The sequence below is a fragment of the Talpa occidentalis genome, unplaced genomic scaffold (genome assembly GCF_014898055.3).
Source record: "Talpa occidentalis isolate TD23 unplaced genomic scaffold, MPIMG_talOcc4v2.1 talOcc4.3, whole genome shotgun sequence".
Taxonomy (NCBI): domain Eukaryota; kingdom Metazoa; phylum Chordata; class Mammalia; order Eulipotyphla; family Talpidae; genus Talpa; species Talpa occidentalis.
In genome coordinates this window covers 52,350,562-52,374,045 of record NW_023603184.1, presented here as the reverse complement: position 1 = coordinate 52,374,045, position 23,484 = coordinate 52,350,562, and the positions used below count along the sequence as shown (strand labels likewise).

At 36.8% G+C, this 23,484-nt stretch overlaps 1 protein-coding gene across 1 annotated transcript in view; it reads left to right on the top strand.

Moving 5' to 3' along the window:
• GRM5 (glutamate metabotropic receptor 5) overlaps positions 1 to 23,484 on the top strand; it is a 549,187-nt gene that overhangs the window by 415,464 nt on the left and 110,239 nt on the right. Inside the window, 1 exon segment of the mRNA XM_037521807.2 lies at positions 16,424 to 16,659. Coding sequence (XP_037377704.1) covers positions 16,424 to 16,659 — 236 coding nt within the window.

The following is a 23,484-nucleotide window of genomic DNA, read 5'->3' as shown; positions in this document are numbered from 1 at the left end:
TCTTCAAGACTCAAATGACAAAACATCTGAAAAGCTTTTGTAAAGCTATGGCTGTAATAACCTACTCATAACAGCTTTCTCTATTTAACTGAATCATTTATCTAACATATTGAACATTAATTTTGCACAATTGCCACAGGTTTTGCATTTCTCCTAATGGCTATGCTACGACAAGAAAATAATAGATTGTTTAATTCACAAAATAATTAATCTGTACTATGGCTTTTCCTCTGAGAAAGATGTGTGTGGTAAGAATCTCTGCAGGGACAGCTTAAGCTAACAGGGGAAATATCTGCTATCTTATAGCCTAAATCAAAGAGAATGGGTGTTCTGACTTTTCTAATAGTTAAATACTATACATCATTTTTTGGGCCTCCCTGGTGGCACAAGGGGTTAAATCTCATCATGAAGTTATCCATCGCCACTGCAGCGCAAGTTCGATCCCCGTCCAGGGAGCTACCCACCTGACATAGCAGACCCTCCTGTCTTGCCCTCTGCTCCCCTCAGCAGTTTATTTCAGTCAGTCTGCCTGATCTGCCCCCATACTGTCTCTGGTGAATCCTTTCATCCCCTGCATCTCTGGCCTACACCCCAGTTCTTCTATGCATAAATAAATAAACTAAATCTTTAACGTCACTTTCTACAATCCACAAGCCTTTTAAAATCACTCTACTTTGAATAAACCCAGAATTGGGTCAGATATACCACGTTTGTATTCCTTCCAATATTAACATGCATCAATCTTCCAAATGAGGGACTATAAACAAGAGGAGGGTGATGAATAATACGTTTCTATTGCTGTGCAAATTACCACAAAATCAGTGGCATAAGACTATATTCAAATATTTTTCTCATGCTTTCTAGAGGTAAGAATTCATAAATCAGTTCTCTGCTCAGGGTTAAATAGACCGAAATCAGTGTGCTGGCAGAGATGCAGTCCTTTCTAAAGGCTTTGTGGTAGGATCTGCTTCCAAAAACATTCAAGTTTGTGGTGTATTCAGTTCCTTTTTTTTTTTTAAGATTTATTTAGTTTTTTATACAAGCACTGGGTACAGTCAGAAACACAGGAGGGTGAGAGAATTCACCAGAGCCAGAGTGGAGAACAGAACAGGCAGACTAATGAAATACACCGCTGAGGGTCACAGCGGGCGTGGTAGGAGAGGTCTGTGCGCCATGTGGAACCCTTGCCAGGGGCCAGGGATAGAACCGGCACTGCAGAGGCTGCGGGCAGCTTCGCAGCCCAGTGCTCCAGCGCTGTGCCACCAGGGGAGGCCCAAATTCAGTTCCTTTGGACATAAGCCTGAATCTCTGTTTCTTTTTTTTTTTAATTTTATGTTTATATTCCCCATACAGATAGCAACACCCTTATTTTGACCCCAATCCCCAATCCCTCCTTTTCCTGCCCCGCGCCCCCCAGTGTGTCTCTGGTTCATAGTTGTTTGTTGATTTTGATTTTTTCTTTCTTCTAGTTATTCTTTTTTCTGGTCCCTTATTTAAGTTTTCTAGATTCCTGCTATGAGTGAGACCATCTGGGATTTTTCTTTTTCTTTCTGGCTTATTTCGCTGAGCATGATCCCTTCCAGCTCCATCCATGTTGCTGCAAACTGCATGTGTTTATCTTTTTTGATTGCTGAGTAACATTCCATTGTGTATATGTACCACATCTTCTTGATCCAGTCATCTAGTTTTGGGCATTTGGGTTGTTTCCATAGCTTAGCTATTGTAAATAGTGGTGCGATAAACATAGGGGGTGCAGGTGCTCTTTTGAATTAATGTTTCTGTGTCCTTTGGGTAAATACCTAGGAGTGGAATTGCTGGATCATATAGAAGCTCTATCTTTAGTAGGTTGAGGAATCTCCACACAGCTCTCCATAGTGTTTGGACCAGTTTGCACTCCCACCAGCAGTGCAGGAGAGTTCCTTTCTCTCCACATCCTCACCAGCATTTGTTGTTGCTGTTTTTTTTTTTTTTTTTTTTTTTAATATGTGCCATTCTCACTGGTGTTAGATGGTATCTCACTGTAGTTTTGATTTGCATTTCCCTGATTGCAAGTAATGTTGAACATTTTTTCATAAGCCTGGTGGCCATTTGTATTTCCTCTTTGGAGAAGTTTCTTTTTAGCTCTTCTGCCCATTTTTGACTGGATTATTTTCTTGAATCTTGTCAGCTCTTTGTAGAGTTTTGTGATCAGTCCTTTATCATTAGTGTTGTGTGCAAAAGTTTTCTCCCAGTCAGTGGGGTGTCTGTTTGGTTATTGTCTCTTTTGCTGTGCAGAAGCTCTTTAATCAGATTCAATGCTATTCCAATTAAAATTTCAATGTCATTCTTCAAAGAAATAGAAAAAAAATATTGATAAAATACATATGAAGCCACCCAAACCCCCAAATAGCCAAAACCCTCCTGAAGAAAAAGGAAGGGAATGGAGACATCACTCTCCAGATTTCAAATTGTACTACAAAGCCATAATAATCAAAACTGCATGGTATTGGAACAAGAACAGACACATGGACCAATGGAACCAAATAGAAAACCCAGAAATAAACCCACAGATTTATGGTCAACTAATCTTTGACAAAGGAGCAAAGAATATGCACTGGAGCAAAGAAAGTTTGTTCAATAAATGATGCTGGGAAAACTGGGTCACTACATGCAAAAGAATGAAGCTTGACTACTACCTCACACCATGCACAAATTCAACTCAAAATGGATTAAAGAACTACACATAAGACCTGAAACCATAAAATACATAGAAGGAAATACAGGCGAAACACTACATGACATTCACTTCAAAGACTTCTTTATAGACACATCACCCGAAGCAGTGATAGTGAAGGCAAAGATAAACAGCTGAATCCCTGTTTCTTACCAGCTGTTAGCCACAGGTTGAACTCTGCACTTGCTCCTTCCACCTTCAAAGCCAATACAGATATCTCCTATCCTCATACAAAGCTTCCATGTCTGAATTTCTTTTTTCAGAAAGCAGCAGTTACTTTTCAGGGGCAGCCTAATTAGGTCAGATTCACTAAGGATTATCTCATGATTTTAAAGTCACATTTTTTGAACTTTAATTACAGTTTGAAAATCCCTTCACCACACCACTAATACAGATAGTGCTTGAAAAAGTAGGAGAATGGATGCAATAGCATGCTTTCTCTATTTAACTGAATAATTTATATAACTATATTAGCACATGCATTTTCCACAACTGTCAGTTTTTGCTCTTCACATGGCTGTGATATGACAAGAGAAATGATTGATTGTTTAATTCACAAAATAATAAATATATTTATTTTTTTCTCCTCTGAGAAGGATGTGTGTGATAAGCAAGCATCTCTTCAAGGACAAGAGAGTGAGACTCTTGAATGTTATGTTAAAATTCAGCCTGCGTAGTCCCAACCCTGCACACTGCTTCCTGCCCAACTTTACATGCCTATTAACTATGATCCCCTTCAAATCCTTTCTCTTTGTTTTTATCACTGTGCTGCACTTTGGGGACTCTACAAAGTAAGGAAAGTACTGGCATTTTGTATTTGAAAAAGATCTGGACTTAAATACTCCCTTCTTTATTTTCTGGGGGATTTGGAGTAGGTCACTTTTTATTTTTTTATTGAGATTTTCAGTCTCAATTTCCTCAGTGGTAACAGTAAGGCTAATAATGGTCACTTTTAAGGCCTGCAGAGAATTGGGGAAAAGGTTATTTCAGTGGAAATCTCCTGACATAGCTAGGCACATAGCAAACTTCAGGTTTCTGGCTTTGCTTCCTTCTGTTGAATGTTCTGATATTGCTTCTGCAATCCATATCTACTTGTCCTTTGCAAATGGGAAAAACTAAGCTTTACAAATGCCACATATAAGTTGATTTTCAGTAAATAACCTTACCATTTTCTCAAAATTGCCACATTGTGCTTCTTCTTGGAATTAAACAAGTAATTCATTTTCAGTGGTTTATATTTATAAAAATGTTTTCTTAAAAATTCAATAATCCCCACATTATTAAGAAATTCTATATCATCCTTCTCCCTCAGTGGTTAAAAAAAAATGGGTGCAGGGCCTCCCCAGTGGCGCAGCGGTTGAGCGCCGGGTTGCGAAGCTGCCCGCAGACTCCGCGGCGCCGGTTCAATCCCTGGCTGCTCCCCGGCCACTGGAGGAGACCTCTCCTGCTGCCCGCTGCTCCCCTCGGCAGTGTACTTCGGTCCTTCTGCCTGCTCTGCTCCCCGCTCTGGCTCTGTTGAATTCTCTCACCCTCCCGCGCTTCTGACTGTACCCAGTGCTTATATAAATAAATAAATAAATAAATCTTAAAAAAAAAAAAAAATGGGTGGAGGTCTATTGCGTGAAGATAGTCAAGCAGTCAGTAAAATCCCACTATTGGAAAAAACATGAAAATATTTCATAAAATACTATCAGTAAGATATTTGCCAAGATCATGATTACATGTGGGTAGAAAGCATTGGGTTATGAACAGATTTAAAAAATGATGTCAGGATATGGCTTATGAATGTATTCATTAACATCATCATCAGGTAGGAAGAGAGAAGATGATTTTAGAGAGGAGATGGACTTTTCTCTATCAGAGTTATTTTATGAGGCACATTCAATGGTATTGTTTTCCCAACAACATATATTCATTTTTAAATTGAGGAAAAATATATTTTCATAACTCCATGTTTTCATGTTTTTAATTATTTGAAAAAATTTCTGTAACTTGAAATTTGTCTTTTAAGGTACAGCTTTCTAATATGATACATTAAATATTTCTTGAGTGCTTCCTTTGTATCAATCATTTTAATGAACATAGAATGAACATAAAATGTTCAGTCTACATGAGGATGACAGGAATAAATGCACCTAATTTGAAAAGGATGACAAATCCAAAGCTATAAACATAATAATGTTACTTCTATTCCCCACATTTAGTTACCCAGTATTTTTTCAGTAAATAAAGGGATAATGTCTTGGTGTTTTGGAAGCAGAGAGGAGAGAACTATTAAGCCCAGGGGACCTTCAGCAAGGTTTTGGTAATTTGCATTAAATCTACTCTGACTTCTTGATGGATGAATTGGATTTATCAAATCAGTACAAAAATGAGGAGTTGAAGGGTTGGCACTCTGTGCAGAGGGAATGGCAAACTCAAAGATTCGGAGGTATAAAAGTGTGATACATTTGAGGAATGATATCGGTGTGCTATGTTTCCAGCACACATCTGTGTGCTTAGTCTTAGCAGTACCAGGATAATCATGATAACTAAAGATTGCAGTGAGTGAGAAAAAATGTGTGTGTGTCTGGCACACCCACACCCTCTCCCCTCTTCAACACACACACTCATATCTCCTGACACATATTTAACAATAATTAACTTCCAGGAATTATGACTCTGATTACTGCTTTTTTTAGTTTTATTTTTTTAATTGATCCTTTAGAAATAAACTTTAATGTGATGTGTGTTATTTTCCCATGGCAGATGTTCCCCTAAGAAATGTATGGAGTTATAGGAAATAATGTGTAATCATTACATACCCATTGTATATAATTTTTCTTTCATGTAAATTAATCAAGAAATTGTAAATGTGGAGCCTCCCTGGTAGTGCAAGGGGTTAAGACACAGCGCCACACAGATGTCTGCAGCCACTGCAGCACTAGTTCGATCCCCTGCTAGGGAGCTACCCACATGGCACAGCAGAACTCTCCTGACTTACCCACTGCTTCCATCAGTGTTTTAATAAATCTGCCTGTTCTGCTCCCCACACCTCTGGCCTGTACTCCAGCTCTTGTATGCATAAATAAATCTTTTTTTTTTTTTTTAAGTAATTGTAAATGTAAGAACTAAGAACTTGGAAATACCCAAAATACTAACTGAGGTTATCAGGGAGTAATCTCAGGGGGACAGGGCAGGAATATAATTTTCAGTTAGTGATGATTCATTGACTGGAAATGTAATGAATTGCACCAATTGAGGAATGATTGCATAAAAAGGAAAAAAAAATGTCTGAAGAAAATCTCAGGAAATTTCTAATGGGTTGGAAGTCAACAATGCACATTCAAGTAGGTCATCCTTAGAACTATTGTCTCCTTGAGCCATGCACTAGAACCTACTAGAAACTACTACAGTTTTAATGTACAGAAAAGCCTTGCAGAACACTTACTGAAATATTGAATTGAAATGAGTGGAACATGGCAATTGTTATTAAAATATCAGCCAATGTAATTTTCCATTACTAATATTCTTCTCCTTTTTCATGTCAATAATTAAAAATATATTTTAATAGGAAAGGAAGGAAATATTATACTGTCTACTATGTGCATAATTAGATTTTGATAAAGGAGACAAATTTTCAAATTATTTAGCCCTCTAATATTTGTTAATTCATATACTTTTTTCCCATAGTTTTCAAAGTATTTTTTTTTATTTCTTGGTGTTATGCAGCCCTCAAGAGGGTCAACATTCCAGAAATAGCATAATTTAATTTTAAATCTTTTGGTTGTAAACCCTAACAGTAATTATTTTATAATCATAACCATTTTCAAGTGCCCACAGCTATTGTTTAGGTAACAAAATTAAATATAATAAAATAGGGAGGTTAAACATGGACTGGGAGCACAGATAAGAAAAGTGTCAACAATTTTCCCTTTTTTTAGCATTCAAGTAAATAATATACAGAATAGATACAATACTTAAGAAACATTGCATTGTTACACTATGCTCCCTACTTCCCCTTCTATGAGATCGATGGTGCCCAAGAAAAAAACTGCTCTTTCAGACTATGTCTCAAAACAAAAGCTACCTGGCTGAGCAAGAAGTAAATGTTTCCCCTAAATCACTAAGATATTGGGGCTGCTTATTGCCGCATAGTAATTTGGTTTAAGATTGGTAGATATTTAATAATGTTCAAAAGGGAAAGGTGATTAATTTTATTTGGATAATTACAGAATCAGTTTTGCTTAAGACAAGAATCGTTTGTGAAAATATCTAAAAAGTAGGGTCCTCCCTGGTGGTTCAAGGGGTTAACCACAGCATTGTGAAGCTGTCCACAGCCTCTGCAGCACGAGTTTGATCCCTGGCCGGCCAGGGAGCTACACACATGGCCCAGCAGATCTCCTCTGCCTCATCCCCTGCTCCCCTCACCAGTGTATTTCAGTCAATCTGCCTGTTCTGTTCCCCACTCTGTCTCTGATGAATCCTCTCACCCCCTGCACCTTCGGTCTGTACTCCAGCTCTTGTATGTATAAACAAATAAAATCTTAAAAAAATAAAATAGCTAAAAGTAAACTTTCATGAAATTCTATGTATAAGAAATAAAATAAATTGGGGGTTGAGAGGAGACAGGAGGAATGGTAGATTGTGGAGTAGGGGTATATATTTTGGTAATGAAATCTCTGGAAGAAAATGAAAGTAAATTCTTGCTAGTTAAGCACGTCTGCGAGGAAGATTTAAAAGAAGCTGATGTATCTACTGAGGAGGTGTTTTGAGAATGAATACACGTATATGAAATTTCACCATTCTAGTTAAACCAAGTTAAGCAAGTTAAAATGTTTTTCCTGTTTTCTGTCCAAATTAATCTGTTTCTGTAGTCAATGAAAGAGTGCAAACCTAGGTAATACAACGTCCAACTAAGACTATACATGTGCTTTCCTCATCGCTGTGAAGCTGTCTGCAGCCTGTGCAGCGCAGATTCAATCCCGCTGGTGGGGGAGAAACCCACATGGCAGGGCAGACCTCTCCTGTCTCGCCCGCTGCTCCCCTCAGTAGTGTATTTTAGTCGATCTGCCTGTTCTGTTCCCCGCTCTGTCTCTGGTGAATCCTCTCACACACACCCCACACCTCTGGCCTGAACCCCAGCTCTTGTATGCATAAATAAATCTTAAAAAAAAAGAATATATATGTGCTTTCAATTCTTGCTACTCACAGTAGTTGTGTTTGATAAGCGTGTGCCTAACAACAAACATGCACTTGTTTACAATGTGAAGGCAGAAACGACAAAACTCCTTGCTCAAACTTAGGTCGGGGTTGTACATATCAGGAGATTCCAAGTTTCTGCTGTTCTGTGCATGTCTGCAAAACAAAAGTTCCATGAGTATTGATTAAGGATTTCAAAATAAATTTTACTGACTGGGTAAATTTTCAAATAATGAAAATTGCTATCAAATAATTGGAGAAAAATAATGAAAACGGTTATGAAGAGATGGGCAAAATGTCCACCAGTAGGAAGAGAGATACATGGATCAGTTCATGGATGAATAGATGATGAGAGAGAGAGAGAGAGAGAGAGAGAGAGAGAGAGAGAGAGAGAGAGAGAGATGTGTCTGGCCTGAAAGCCTGACATGGTAGGTTTCTCATTTATTTCCTTATTTTTCTCCCCTTCTTTTTTTCCTGTTTGGTAAAATATATGTCACCAAATCCTTAAATTAGTGTCAGAATCTTGATGGTCCATCCTCAGTGTGATGAAATGCATTAGATAATAGAAAATTGAGCAAGTTTTCCTTGTCAATTCATTTTACTTTTGATTGTATTATTCCTTGTGTGGAGATATCCTATCATGTAATTGTTAATATTTAATGAATATTTATAGGAAAAAACTAATATTTAATAACCTGAAGTCAATTCAGCATCTGCTAAGCAGAAATTAAACTAACTTCTTTGGGATTTACATAGCAGATATTCTCCAAAAGTTGAAAGAGAATAACCCTCTTTTGCATATATGTCTATGTATATACATATATATGTATGTATATACATATGTATATATGTGCATATGTTAGGTTTACAGAAATTCCTTTATATTCATTGTGCAATTAAAAAGTAAAAAAAACCTGGCAATTTAAAAAGATTAACCAATGGAGAAAACTCAGACGATTGCATAAGTCTTAGAGTATGTCCATCTTTTCTAGATTACTGAATTTTTTTAAAAAGATTTATTTATTTATGCATACAAGAGCTGGGGTACAGGCCAGAGATGGGGTGGGGGCGGTGAGAGGATTCACCAGAGACAGAGTCGGGAGCAGAACAGGCAGATCGACTGAAATACACTGCTGAGGGGAGCAGCGGGCAAGTCAGGAGAGGTCTGCTATGCCATGTGGGTTTCTCCTGCCTGGCAGGGGATGGAACTCCTGCCGCAGAGGCTGCGATTGCTTCACAGGCTGTGTCCCAACCCTTTGAGCCACTAGGGAGGCCCCAGTTACTTATTTTTTTAATATATAAATATTCATTGTAATCTCCAATTTACCTCTCAATTTTTGACATTATTGATTGTAACTCCTCCTCTTTCATGTTTTTCTATTTATTGTGATTTCTCCCTTTTTAGTGAGTTTAGCTAGAATTTTCTCTATTTGTTAATCTTTTTAAATTGCCAGTTTGGGGATTTTTAATCTTTTGGTCCGTTTTCTTGACTTCCATTTCATTTATTTTTGCTTTGATTTATATTAGTTTCTCTTCTATTGGGTTTAGGTTTTTATCGTTCTTCTTTTTTGTAATCCCTCAAGATGAGAGAGAAGGTTATTTGTTTGAGCTCTTATTTGTTTCTTGGTATAAATTCTAGAAGATGCTGCCTCATTGTAGCGGTATTCATTCTGTAGTGTGTTGTTCAGTGTCCATGTATTAAATAATCTCTCAGATTTCTTTTTGTACTTGATTTCTATTTCGATGCCTTTGTGGCTAGAGAAAATACTAGGTATAATTTCAATCTTTGTGAATTTATAAATACTTGTGTTATGGCTAAATATGTGGTCTAACTTGTAGAATATCCCATATGTGCCAGAGTCCAGCTCCCACCAGGGTCAGGTTTCCATAAGGATGAGACAGCATTGGCAAAGTGGAGGGATGAGGGGAGAGGGGGAGGTGAGGTAGATGAGGTAGTGAGGAGACACTGACACTTGATCAGAGTGCAGACATCTCCCAATCTCCCACTGAGGGTCTCAACAGGTCTTTATTTATACATCAGAAATTGTTATTTGATAACAAAAACAAAGAGAAACCCCACCAACTGGGAGAACATTTTTGCACCCAACACTAATGATAAAGGACTGATCACAAAAATCTGCAAAGAGCTGATGAGACTCAGCAACAACAAAGAAAATAATCCAGTCAAAAAATGGGCAGAAGAGCTAAAAAGAAACTTCTCTGAAGAGGAAATGCAAATGGCCAACAGACATATGAAAAAATATTCAACATCACTTGTAATCAGGGAAATGCAAATCAAAACTACCATGAGATACCATCTCACACCAGTGAGAATGGCACATATTAAAAAAACTAGCAACAACAAATGTTGGCGAGGATGTGGAGAAAAAGGAACTCTTGTGCACTGTTGGTGGGAGTGCAAACTGGTCCAACCACTATGGAGAGCTGTGTGGAGATTTCTGGACCTACTAAACATAGAGCTTCCATATGATCCAGCAATTCCACTCCTAGGTATTTACCCAAAGGACACAGAAACATCAATTCCAAAGAGCACCTGCACTCCTATGTTTATAGCAGCACTGTTTACAATAGCTAAGCTTTGGAAACAACCCAAATGCCCAAAAATAGATGACTGGATCAAGAAGATGTGGTACATATATACCATAGAATATTACTCAGCATTCAAAAAAGATAAACACATGCAATTTGCAGCAACATGGATGGCACTGGAAGGGATCATGCTCAGCGAAATAAGCCAAAAAGAAAAAGAAAAATACCGGATGGTCTCACTCATAGCAGGAATCTAGAAAACTTAAATAAGGGACCAGGAAAATGAATATAAGAAAGTGAAAATCAAAATCAACAAAAAACTATGAACCAGAGACACTTGTTGGGGGGTGGGGGGCGGGAGGGGAAGGATTGGGGTCAGAATGGGGCGTTTGCAATTGTATGGGGGAATATAAAAATAAAATTTAATATTAAAAAAAAAAGAAATTGTTATTTGATCATTACATCATGCAATCATGATTGATTTTACTTTTACATTGTTTCAGAAATTATCAATGATCATTAACAGTGCACAGTCCTTTGTTTTAAATTTTCCCAGACTATGATTAACTTGGTCACTTGGTTACATTAACTTGGTTACATATTTCCCTAGGTGATGTTTGTTATTCAGAAAATAGAAACAGGTGCTGTGATTTATGCAGTCAAGATAGATAACTAAAACAAAGCTAAGCAGGCATTGTAAGATTGAGGATGGCCTCCTATTTCCTATATAAAACCAAGGGGTCCCGGTACCATGGGAACAATATGTGGTGTGTTTCTTTCGGACCATTTCACCCCCCGGGTCAACTAGGGCCTTCTGTTGTTGGGGGACTATTGCTGGGCTCAGTTCCACCAGTTCTATCAAGTGTGGTTTGTTAGAGAACTCAGTGTTACTCATGGTAACTGAATTACAAATTGGAGGACGTGGAGAATTATTGGAAACCGTTTCATTATCAATCATGTTGTAAGGTACATTTTTTCAAACTACTGAGGTATGCATTCCCGAAACTGGCATTGATGCCAACACTCATTCTGTTAGTCTAAAGCCTATAGAAAATTTCCATGATTTCAATAACTGGCACAAACAAATGAAAGGAAATAGCAGGAATCAGCTATGGAGCTTTCTGACTTTTCATAAATTTCCCCCATGCCCAGACCTTGTCGGACAGCATGGTAGCATGGCCTGCGCCACATCTGCACTAGAGGAAAATGTGTATTTTCCCCTTCGGGAGCACAGTGCCCAGTACGTGTCTATTTGAACCATGTGGTGTAATTCTTTGTTAAGGTTTTTGTGCACCTGTTTATTTTCTATCTAGTTTATCTACTGGTGGGAGTTGGGTGTTGAAGTACCCTGCTCACAGTGTGTGTGTGTGTGCGTTTTCAATGATTGTTTATAGAGTTGATATTTGTTGCCTTATTTATTTTGGTGCTCCTTAATTTGGCAAGTGCACACTGAGCGTTATGTGTTCCTGACTACTGTTCCCTTAATCAATATATAGTGTCCATACTTGTCTCTTATTACCAGTTTTAACTGAAAGTCTGCTTTTTTCCTGATATAAGTATGTCTGTCCCTGTTTTCCTTTCCATTGACTTCTCGGTTTCTTTTACAGCCCTTTACTTTGAACCTATTTTCATTTTTGAAGTTCAGGCATATCTCTTGGAGACAGCAAAAGGTTGGGTTCTGTTTCCTAATCCAACAATATACTCTGTGCTTTAAATTGGTGAGGTCAGTCTGTTTACATTTAGAGTGATTTTTGAAAAATGAAAATTAGTTACTGCCATTTTGTCCATAATTTTCTGGTTCTATCTATTGTCTTGTTTAATTCTTTGAGTTGTTCCTCTCTTCAACTTGATTCTAGAACACCTTTCAATGTTTCATAGAGGAGGGGTTAAGGATTTGTGAACTCCTTCAACTTCTATTAATCTGAGAAGACTTTTATTCCCCCCTCGGATATAAAGGGCAGTTTTTCAGGATAAAGTATTCTTGGCTGGCAGTTTTTGTCTTTGAATGTGTTGAGTGCACCATCCCATTTTCTCCTTGAATGTAGCTTTTTTTCAGAGAAGAATGACATTATCCTGGTCAGCATTACTTTGCAGGTCATCTGCTTCTTCCCTGTTGCCAGCTTCAGTGTTCTTCCTTTGACTTGAACTCTTGGAATTTTTATTACTACATGTCAGTGTAGGTCTCATGTTATCTAGTTACTCCAGGATTCTTATAGAACCCTGAATTTTTATATTTAGATCTTTTTCCAAGTTTGAGAAGTTTTCCTCTATTATTTCTATTATGCCCATTATTTGTTTTGGGGCCGTGGTGCATAGGTAGGGTTTTTGCTGTGTGTAGAGCTTTCCCCCATACTGGCACAGGCTCTTACTGGGTGGGATAGATGGCAGGCTGGGCCTTGCAGGGCCTTAGAATTTTTATTGTTTTTTTCTTTTTGTGCTGGTTCAGGCTCTTACCTACTGGAGCAGGTGGCAGGTGGGGATTCCTGGCACCTTACAGTGGTTGGGGTAGCACTAGCTTGTACCCTATGCTGGTCAAACAAAATTATTTAAAGCTCACAACTCTAACTTACAGGCTATTAATAAAACATCAGCCTTTGCTAAATTCTTAAATGTAGAGAAGAAACATGTTTAAAAAAAACAAAACACTAAAGAACATGGTGAGAGATGAGTAAATTAACATGCTGTTTCTGGCACTTTTTTTTTTTTTAATAGAAATATTACCTGCAAAAAAGTTTATCAAGACAAGCTTTTTACAACCCTCATTAAATTCAGTGAATGAATTGTGAAGGGTAAATTGGACCCATTATAATGTTATACTGCTTATGTAATATTCATAATCACAGTGTTACATAAGAGAAAGCGAGCATTAACAAAAGGAGCAATTTAAATTCCCACTTCCTTGGAAAATGGGGCTCTGCTTGACAAACAGAGCTTCCTGTCCCATTTGCAGCACGCCCATGCATCTCTCCAGTGCCAATGAGACCCACACTCTCATATCAGTGATATAATAAGCCCTCCAAAACAGAGAGAGAAAATGAGGCAAACAAGCCCACTGCATTTCAACTTGTCAGCTTTAAATAAAATCTTCTGGAGCTGAAAATGAGAAACTTGAGGGAATATAATGTGTGAAGTAACCAAATTCAACAGTACATATTACATTACTCTATTTTTTCCTGATTTTCACAACAGTATTGGACATTTCACCATAGATTTTTTAAATGAAATATCTTCATGAAAAGGGGGAATTAGAGAAAAAATGTTTATCTTACTTGCTTATGTTTTTCTCTTCTTCTAGCCAGTAATTTTTTTAAAGATTTATTTTATTTTTTTAAAGATTTATGTATGTATGTATGTATGTATGTTTTTATACAAGCACTGGGTACAGTCAGAAGCGCGGGAGGATGAGAAGATTCACCAGAGCCAGTTCGGGGAGCAGAGCAGGCAGAAAGACAAAAGTACACTGCTGAGGGGAGCAGCGGGCGGCAGGAGAGGTCTGCGCGCCATGTGGGACCATCACCCGGTGTCCGGGGATGGAACCGGCGCTGCAGAGGCTGCGGGCAGCTTCGCAACCCAGTGCTCAACCGCTGCGCCACCCGGGAGGCCCTAAAGATTTATTTATTTATAATACAAGATCTGGGGTACAGGCCAGAAGTATGGGGGGTGAAAGGATTCACCAGAGACAGAGTGGGGAGCAGAGCAGGCAGACTGACTGAAATACTCTGCTGAGGGGAGCAGTGGGCAAGACAGGGGATCAAACTCTATCAAACTCATGCTGCAGTAGCTGTGGATTGCCTCATAGGCTGTGTATTAACACCTTAGCCACTAGGGAAGCCCCCCCAGTGATATTTAGGCAATACATAAATTTATCTTAAGCCCCGGGAGTATGGAGGATTTATAGGAAGAAATGATTTATATATTTTGTTTATTTGTTCTCCTCTTCCAGCCACTTATAAAGTAGGAAATATCTCAATTGATCCCAAGTTTTTGTGATATCTTAGTAGGATATGACATTTGGAACAACTTTATCATTTTTAGGTCAGAATTGATGTAGCAGAGCATACTAAGAAAGAATGCATGCTCTAAAAATTACTTTAATTATTTTCACATTAGCTTTATCAGTACTGATTTTATTTCCCAAATATGTGTAGGTGTTCTCTGTCTATAATATATATATATATATTTAATTAAGATGTATTTAATTAAGATAAGAAATTAATAATTTAACAAACATAAGTATCTGAATATTGATGAAATCAGCAATGATTGTTAATGCAATTCCTTCCCCCAAATCCCACTTCTCCTTAACCCAGTTTACCAACAATTTGCTGCTTTGTATTCAGGAGACTTCACTCTGTTGTTCCTCTCAACTTTCACCATAGGTCTTCTCTTCCCTTTGTGATGTTAGTTGTTTTTTTTTCACTAGTAAATTTTCACTTGACTTTATCTTTCCTGAAAGAGAACTTACCATTTTTCAAAGGAAAGATAGTGCCTCTAGGTCCCAACAGATACACGGTAAATGTGCATACATCAGTAAGATAGAGGATAGGAAAGCCAGTCTCTTTTGTTCTGAATGCCCCAAAGTGTGACCACATTTTTTAAACATCCATGTCTTCTGTTTCCATGGCAGCATCGAATGAATTTTCCAAATAAGCTTAGAATAGTTTTCTTTATTCTATTATACTGTTATAACGTGAGCTAATTTCAAACTTATTTTATCATCCCTAGATTACTCTGAGTGATCAGTGTTTAGAATGATAGTGATGTTGAACCTCCGGGGTGGCGCAGCGGTTGAGCGCTGGGTTGTGAAGCTGCCCGCAGCCTCGGCAGCTTTGGTTTGATCCCCGGGTGCCGGGAGAGGGTCCCACATGGCGCGCAGACCTCTCCTGCCGCACCCACCGCTCCCCTCAGCAGTGTGCTTCGGTCCTTCTGCCTGCTCTGCTCCCCGCTCTGGCTCTGGTGAATTCTCTCACCCTCCTGCGCTTCTAACTGTACCCAGTGCTTGTGTAAATAAATAAATGAATCTTTGAAAAAAAGAAAAAGAATGATCGTGATGTTGAGAAGTATGATCCCTGTCACCATTTTTTTTTAAGATTTATTTATTTATTTATACAAGCACTGGGTACAGTCACCAGAGCCAGAGCAGGGAACAGAACAGGCAGACTGATGAAATACACTGCTGAGGGGAGCAGCAGGCACAGCAGGAGAGGTATTGAACTGGAGCTGCAGAGGCTGCGGGCAGCCTCTCAGCCCAGCGCTCAACTGCTGGGCCACCAGGGAAGCCCCCTGTTACCATTCTTGATGACCCATTGTTAAGGTTTTTCAACAATTTTAATGCAAATTATGAATCCATATGTATCTTTTTAATATATTAGCTAAATACCATGGAACACTAAAGGGTATATGGACTGTGGCCTACTAAAAACTTATTCTGAGTCGCAAATTAATCAATATTTAATGAAGCAACCATAATCAGCACTTTTAACCTGCTAAAAACTTACTTTTAAAATGTTAAAAATGGATATTATGCCATGTGATGGTTAAATTAATGATTGACATGTTTTAGAAAGTTTTTTCATTATTTTATGATCATGAAAATGACTATTATGAAGAAAAGGATGTATTAAAATTAAATTGACCTGGCTATGAAATGGTCAATTATCTTAGTGATATTATGTTGCTTCCATGCATGTATGGTTTTCTTCATCTAGTAAAAGACTGCCAAAATGCCAAGTTATTCCCTGCAGTTCATCGTAAGGTTGGCACCTTCCACTGCTGTTAGGCTTAAAGTTTCCACTATGTTTTGTATTTTTTTTTATTTTAAGAAGTTGCTATTTCAATAATCACTTAGGTGTACTGCAGAGCTATAGTATGGTCTGAGTAAACATGTAATGACTAATGTTTTCAAAAGGAAAGTAAATGGAACTGTTTGCTAAGAAAATATCTTTTCTAAACAGAGGGGGGGGGTTTGTTTCCCTACAGTGATGGCTGGGCTGACAGGTATGATGTGACAGATGGTTATCAGCGAGAAGCTGTTGGAGGAATCACAATCAAGCTCCAATCTCCAGATGTCAAGTGGTTTGATGATTATTATCTGAAACTCCGGCCAGAAACAAACCTCCGAAACCCTTGGTTTCAAGAATTTTGGCAGCATCGTTTTCAGTGCCGGCTGGAAGGCTTTGCACAGGAGAACAGCAAATATAACAAGACTTGCAACAGTAAGCATATTTATTGTTTATTATAGAATAGATAAGAATAATCCTTCTGTTTAAATAAACTATATCAAGGGGAGAGTGGCTGTAACCTGTTATAAAACAATACTTATATAACCAGAGTATACTACACTTATAGTGATAAACGAGTCTTATCAATAAATATCAGTGTTTATGAATAACTATAAGAAAGTGAAAATCAAAATCAACAAAAAACTATGAACCAGAGACACTTTTTGGGGGGTGGGGGGCGGGAGGGGAGGGATTGGTGTCAGAATGGGGGGTTTGCAATTGTATGGGGAAATATAAAATTTATTATTAAAAAAAAATAAGGTGAATTACCAATATACAAAGCCAAAAAAAAAATTAGTGTTTAGAAAAACTTGAAACGATTTAATTATTATTAATATTTACAGCATTCATAAATTGGCACACTGCTTAAAGGATAACATGAGCTTTAGAATATATTCTTGACATCCTTGAATACAAGAACTACATTCTGTTATTTTCTGTTATCTTTAACATGATCAGGCACATAGTAAAGGTTTCATATATCAGGAGAATAAACAAATGAATGTCAGAGGACAGATCCAATTCCTGCTTCTATGCATAAATGATAGTATAGTAACAGGAGGTTTCTCTGTATAATTAAGTTGTCTCAGGAGATAAAACCTACCAGAGTCATTCATTCAATCATTCAACACTACCTATAAGACTTCAAAATGAGTCAAATGTTGCTTTACAGTAAGTACACCAGGATGAGGAAAACTAATTTCCTACTTTCAACTTTAGTTTCTAGTTGAGAAATAATCTTGCCAACAAAAATTGCAATCACATTGTAAGTCATATGGTAATGATTAAATAATCAAGAGAATTGACTTTAAAAACCAGGTGGCATCAACAATGGTGATACCAGCAAAGGTTAAGGTTTGTTAAAATATAACAAGGAAATTTTTTTTAGTGGAGGTAACATGGGTTCATGACACTGTACATGATTTAGATGTATAGGATCGCCCCTCAGATGTATGTTACCACACCATATCCACTACCAAGCATCCACAGTCCTTCACCATAGTCCATTGTTCTCCACCTGTTTGCTCTGCCTTTGGCTGATTTGATAAATTATGTTATGTGATTTTCATATATTAAATCACCCTTGAATAAATTCCACTTGATCATTGTGTATAATTATTTTAGTGCATTGTTGGATTTGGCTTGCTAAGATTGTATTGGTGATTTTAGCATCTGTGTTCTCTAGTGATATTGGCCTTTAGTTTTGTTTTATTTTTTTTCTTTATGTTGTCTTTGTTCGGTTTTGGTATTAGTGTGATTTGAGCCCCTAAAATATATTTGGAAGTTCCTTATTAGTCAGTTGTTTGAAAACGTTTGGGCGGGATAGGTGTAGCTCATCTTTAATCATTTGTTAGAACCGACTTATAAAACCATGCTTTGTTGGTTTTATGGTCCTTGCTTTGTTTTGTTTTGTTTTGTTTTTTTCAGAAGTTTTAATCTTTGTTTCAGTTTCCATGTTTGTAATTGCTTTCTTTTGTATTCAGCTTTTGGTGATTGTATATTCCAAGAATTATGTTCATCTCATCCAGATTGTTGAACTTGTTTGCACACAAGTGTTCATAGCACCTTATTATCCTCTGGATTTCAGCTATGTCTGCTGTAATTTCTCCTCTTTAATTCATGATCCTATTTATTTAAAAATTTTTCCCACTTTTTCTTTGTAGACCTATGTAGAGGTTTGTCTATTTTTTTTCAAAGAACCTGGTTTTGGTTTCATTGATCTTTACGGACTGTCGTTTTTCCTTCTATTGCATTTATTTCTACTTGAATTTTTATTACTTCTTTCACTCTACTAGCTTTTTGACTTTGTTGTTCTTTTTCTTGTTCCATGAGATAGTAGATTATTTCTTTGGATTCTTTCTTGTTTGTTGATGTGGATCTGTATTGCTATTCACTTTCTTCTTAATAATGTCCTTATTATCATCAGTCTCATTATTTTCATTTTCCATCTTTGATTTCCATTAACACACTGTCCTTTCAGTAATGTGTTGTTCAGTCTCTGTATATTGGAGGATTTCCTTGTTTTCTTTCTGTGGTTGCTTTCCAGTTTGATTCATTTATGGTCAGAAAACACACTTGATATGATTTAATTTTTCATGTAAATGTTGATGTTTGTCATGTGAACCTGTATGTGCTCAATCCTGGAGAATGATTCATGTGCACCTGAGAAAAATGTATATTCATTTTGGGGGGAATGCAGTGCCCTATAAATATCTGTTTGGCCTGTGTGGTCTAAATCTTTATTTGGGGTAAGTGTAATGTGGTTTATTTACTTTCTTATTGATCTGTCCATTGGTGAGTAGAATTTTGAAATCTCTCAGCATATGTTTTTTCTCCAATATCTGTTTCCAGAGCTGCTCATAATTGTTTAATATATATCAGTTCTGCCTCATTCAATGAGTAATTATTGATAACTGTTATATCTTTATGTTACATTGTCCCCTTGATCACTATATAGTGTCCATCCCTGCCTTTTGTCACCTGTTTAAATTGGAAGTCTCTTTTATTTGATATAATTATGTCTTTCCCTGACTTCATCGGGGTGCCATTTGCTGGTAGAACTGTGTCACAACTCTACTTTCAGTCTATGTTTATCTTTGGAAATTAGGTGTGTTTCCTGGGGATAGCAGAAGGTTGGATTATATTTCATGATTTAATTCCTTGTTCAGTTATTTGTGTTCATTACTCTCTTTGGTGTAAATCCTAAAGTTCACTTTAATATTTCTTGGTTGGGGGAGGGGGGTTAGTGGTTGCAATTCCCAAGATTTAGCTTGTCTGAGAAAATATTTATTTCCTACTCATGTAGGAAGGAAAACTTTAAAGGATAAAGTGTTCTTGGTTGGAAGATTTTGTATTGGAGTATTTTGGATATGTCACTTTATTCTTTTCATGCCCAGTATTTCTTTAAAGAAATTTGATTTTAGCCTAATCAGTATCCCTTTTTGTAAGTCATCTGTTTCATCCCCTCTTCAGCTTTATAAATTTTATATTTGTCTTGGACTCCTAAAAGACTTACTCCTACATGCTTTGCTATAGATTTCATTTTTTAAATGTAGTTTTGTGTTTTATAGCTTCCTGCATCTCTATGTTCATTTCCCTTTTCACGTTTTGGAATTTTCTTCAATAATTTCCTCAAACCATTTGTCATCTCTTTTCTCTCTCTCTTGTTTTTGGATTCCTATGATTCTTACATTTCCTTTCTTTATGTTGTCAGGTAATTCTCAAAGTGTTTCTTTTTTGTTTTATTTATTTTATTTTATATGTTTTAAATAATTTTTCATTTTTGCACAGTGTATGCATTTTCATCTTGGTTATATTCCCTATGCAATTCCCACCACCCTTATTTTAACCCTAATCCCTCCTTCCCCCCTCCCTCCACCATAGTGTGTCTCTATTTACAATAGCTGAACTATGGAAACAACCCCGATGCCCAAAAATAGATGACTGGATCAAGAAGATGTGGTACATATACACAATGGAATATTACTCAGCAATCAAAAAAGATAAACTCACCCAATTTGCAGCAACATGGATGGAGCTGGAAGGGATTATGCTCAGCAAAATGAACCAGAAAGAAAAAGAAAAATACCGGATGGTCTCACTCATAGCAGGAATTTAGAAAACCTAAATAAGGGACCAGGAAAATGACTAATTATAATAAAGTAAAAATCAAAATCAACAAGCAACTATAAATCAAAGTGTTTCTTAATTATTTTTCCTTTGGATCTCTCTTTTTCTGTCTTGGTTCCTTTCATATCCCCATCTTCAGGATTATTGATTCATTCTTCCATCTGGTCTATTCTATTTCCATGACTTTCTCTAGAAATGTTTTACCTCCTCCATTAATCTTTTTTTACATCCTGCTGTTCTGTTACCTTCTTATTTAAAGTTTCTTCCTCAATATTCTCTTCTTTGATTGTGTTTCTCAATAGCATTATTTTCCTCTTGTGAGTTTTCGCATGTATCTCTGATCTGATTTTCTTAGTTTTCTTTGCATTGTTCTATGTAATTGCTTGACTTTTTTTTTTTAATATCACATTTTTGAATACTTTACCTGACAGGAAGAAAAGTTCCTCTGTGTCTATTTTATTTGTTTCTGGAGATTGGTCTTCTCTCTGTGGTGAATTGTTTCCTTGATGGCTTGTTTGACCATTTGTGTTTTTCTTTTCCCCATTATTTGCCTGCAGTTTGCTTTGCTTTACATGGGGCTTTTGTTGGGTATGAGTCTTCCTCTACCACTACTTTCGGTGTTCACCAAGTGGTGGTTACAGAAATTGGAGCCCTTCCTTTAGCCGATCTTGGTGTACAGTGTAATGGCTGGGCATCTTGGCTGCCTGTGCCAATGGGCATGACCTCCAGCAAATCCCCTGATCTAGCTGAAATGGCTGTGGGACTGATGGGCAGCACCTCTGGTAGGATACCCCATTGCTGATCTGGGCAAGTGGTGTGATGGTGGATTTGCAGGGTGGCTGGAGAGCACCTGCTCTTTTTCACCAAAATTTCCATAGTTACTTGAAGGTCCTTTAACTATATCAAGTCTCATCTTCAAAAAGTCTCCAGGTTTTTTATTCCTATTGATGGTGCTATTGAATATGACTAGCATTTTCCTAAATATAATGTGCATCCGTCCTTTTGGCAGGCTGTGTGTATAGTAAAACCACTTTGAGTTGGAGTGGTAAGAACTATTAGGAGCTTATAATTTATGTCAACAAGAAGGTTTCACCTTATTTATTGCTCATAGTCCCTTAAACTCAATAGATAGCTCAGTAAGCAATATAGCTTGACACAAAAAGTGGAAATGCACATAGGTGAAGTATTGCTTGTTTGTCTAAGGAGCATGCTGGAACTCAAAACATAAAAAGCAAGGAGAGGTATATAAATCTTATACTTGAGAATTATTAGTAATCTATATAGAATGAAGCATAGAAAAGCTGTGCCATCAGAAATTTTGAGGAGAAACCCTAACTATCAATAAGTAACCAAGCTATCCTGACAAGAGATTTTTAGAAATTTATTCTGTGCCATTACAAAAAAGTGAGTTTTAAAATCTGCATAGAATACCAATGTGACTTACATAGCACCACATGAATCGTTAAGCGACTAATACTACCTTAGAACAATTGTTCATGTATAATCAATATTTCTTTAGACTAATGATTTATAAAAACATCTGGATATCAGTTTTTTTAACAGCCTCTTCCAAGTTCCCACTAGAGGATTTATGAATGCAACAATAATAAAAGCAAAACAAAGCAAAGCCATGGAACAATTTCAACTAAGAATGACAACAATTAGAATCCCAATGCTTGGAAGACTTCTACTAAATAACCATAGGACCCATGAAATCAGACATTGGAGCAACTGGTTAAAGTCGATAGTCTTATTTCAATATATGCATACATCTGAACACATATATACACAAACACACCCAATTGGTAAAATATTTACATGTAAAAAAGAAAACTACAGGGCTTCCCCTGGTGGCGCAGCAGTTGAGCACTGCGGTGCAAAGCTGCTGGCAGCCTCTGCAGCACCAGTTCAATCCCCGACCACCAGCGAGGGTCCTGCATGGCTTGACAGACTTCTCCTGCCACGCCCGCTGCTCCCCTCAGCAGTGTACTTCATCAGTCTGCCTGTTCTGTTCCCCGCTCTAGCTCTGGTGAATTTTCTCACCCTCCCGTGCTTCTGACTGTACCCAGTGCTTGTATAAATAAAGAAAGAAATCTTTAAAAAATAAATAAATGGGTATTATTAAAAAAAGAAAAAAGAAAACTACAGATACAAAAGAAAATACTTCAGGAAAATGAGGAGAGTTTTATTTTAGAAAAAAGAGTAATGCAAATGTGAATAATTTTAATTAAATAAAATTTGTAATATCCTTGTTTTAAGAAAAATAAAGGACAGAAAATACAACAAATAGTATAAATTCTCACTTTCTTACCACAATAAAAAATCCATACAACTTTGCAATATAAATATTAAAACTAGATAAATGTAGAATAAATATTGTGGCAGACTTGATAGAACAATTGAAATGAGTAATAATATTTTTTTAATTTGCTCTCACTTTTAATAAAACACAAGTTTTTCCTTATCTTTCTATATTTTCCACTCAAAATAGGGATTTTTTTCTTCCAGAATATGAAGGCAAAAATAATATTTTCAAAGTATCTTTATAAGATCTTCAAACACATACACACACACACACGCTTTCAAAGAAAGCACATTCATTCTGTTTGTGTGTGTGTGCCATTGTGGAAAACATACTGTAATATGTATAAAATGCACAAATGTTAGGCATAGAGGTGATGAATGTTTACAAACATTTCTTTAACCACCTCCAAATCAATAATGTCAGAATGTTACCTCATACACAATTCAGAAACCATACTCCATTAATATGAGTTCTTACAATGCCCATTTGTTTTACTTTTATTCTATACATTATATAAATAACATCACATAGTATTTATTGTTTTGTGTCTTATCTTTTCCCATCAAAAGACTGCATGGGATCCATCCCCACTTCACATATTAGCGTGTGATTTTCTTTTTATTGTTTTGGAGTTGTCCCATTGTATGCATATGCAAAATTTTACCTACCATTTGTCCTAGATGGATAATTGGACCATTATATATTTATAAAGTATTATGAGTAAATCTTTTGTGATCACTTTTGTACATGTCTTCTGGAATCATATATCCAAATTACTTTTAGATGTATATTTAGTAATAGAATTTTTGCAAGACCAAAAGTTA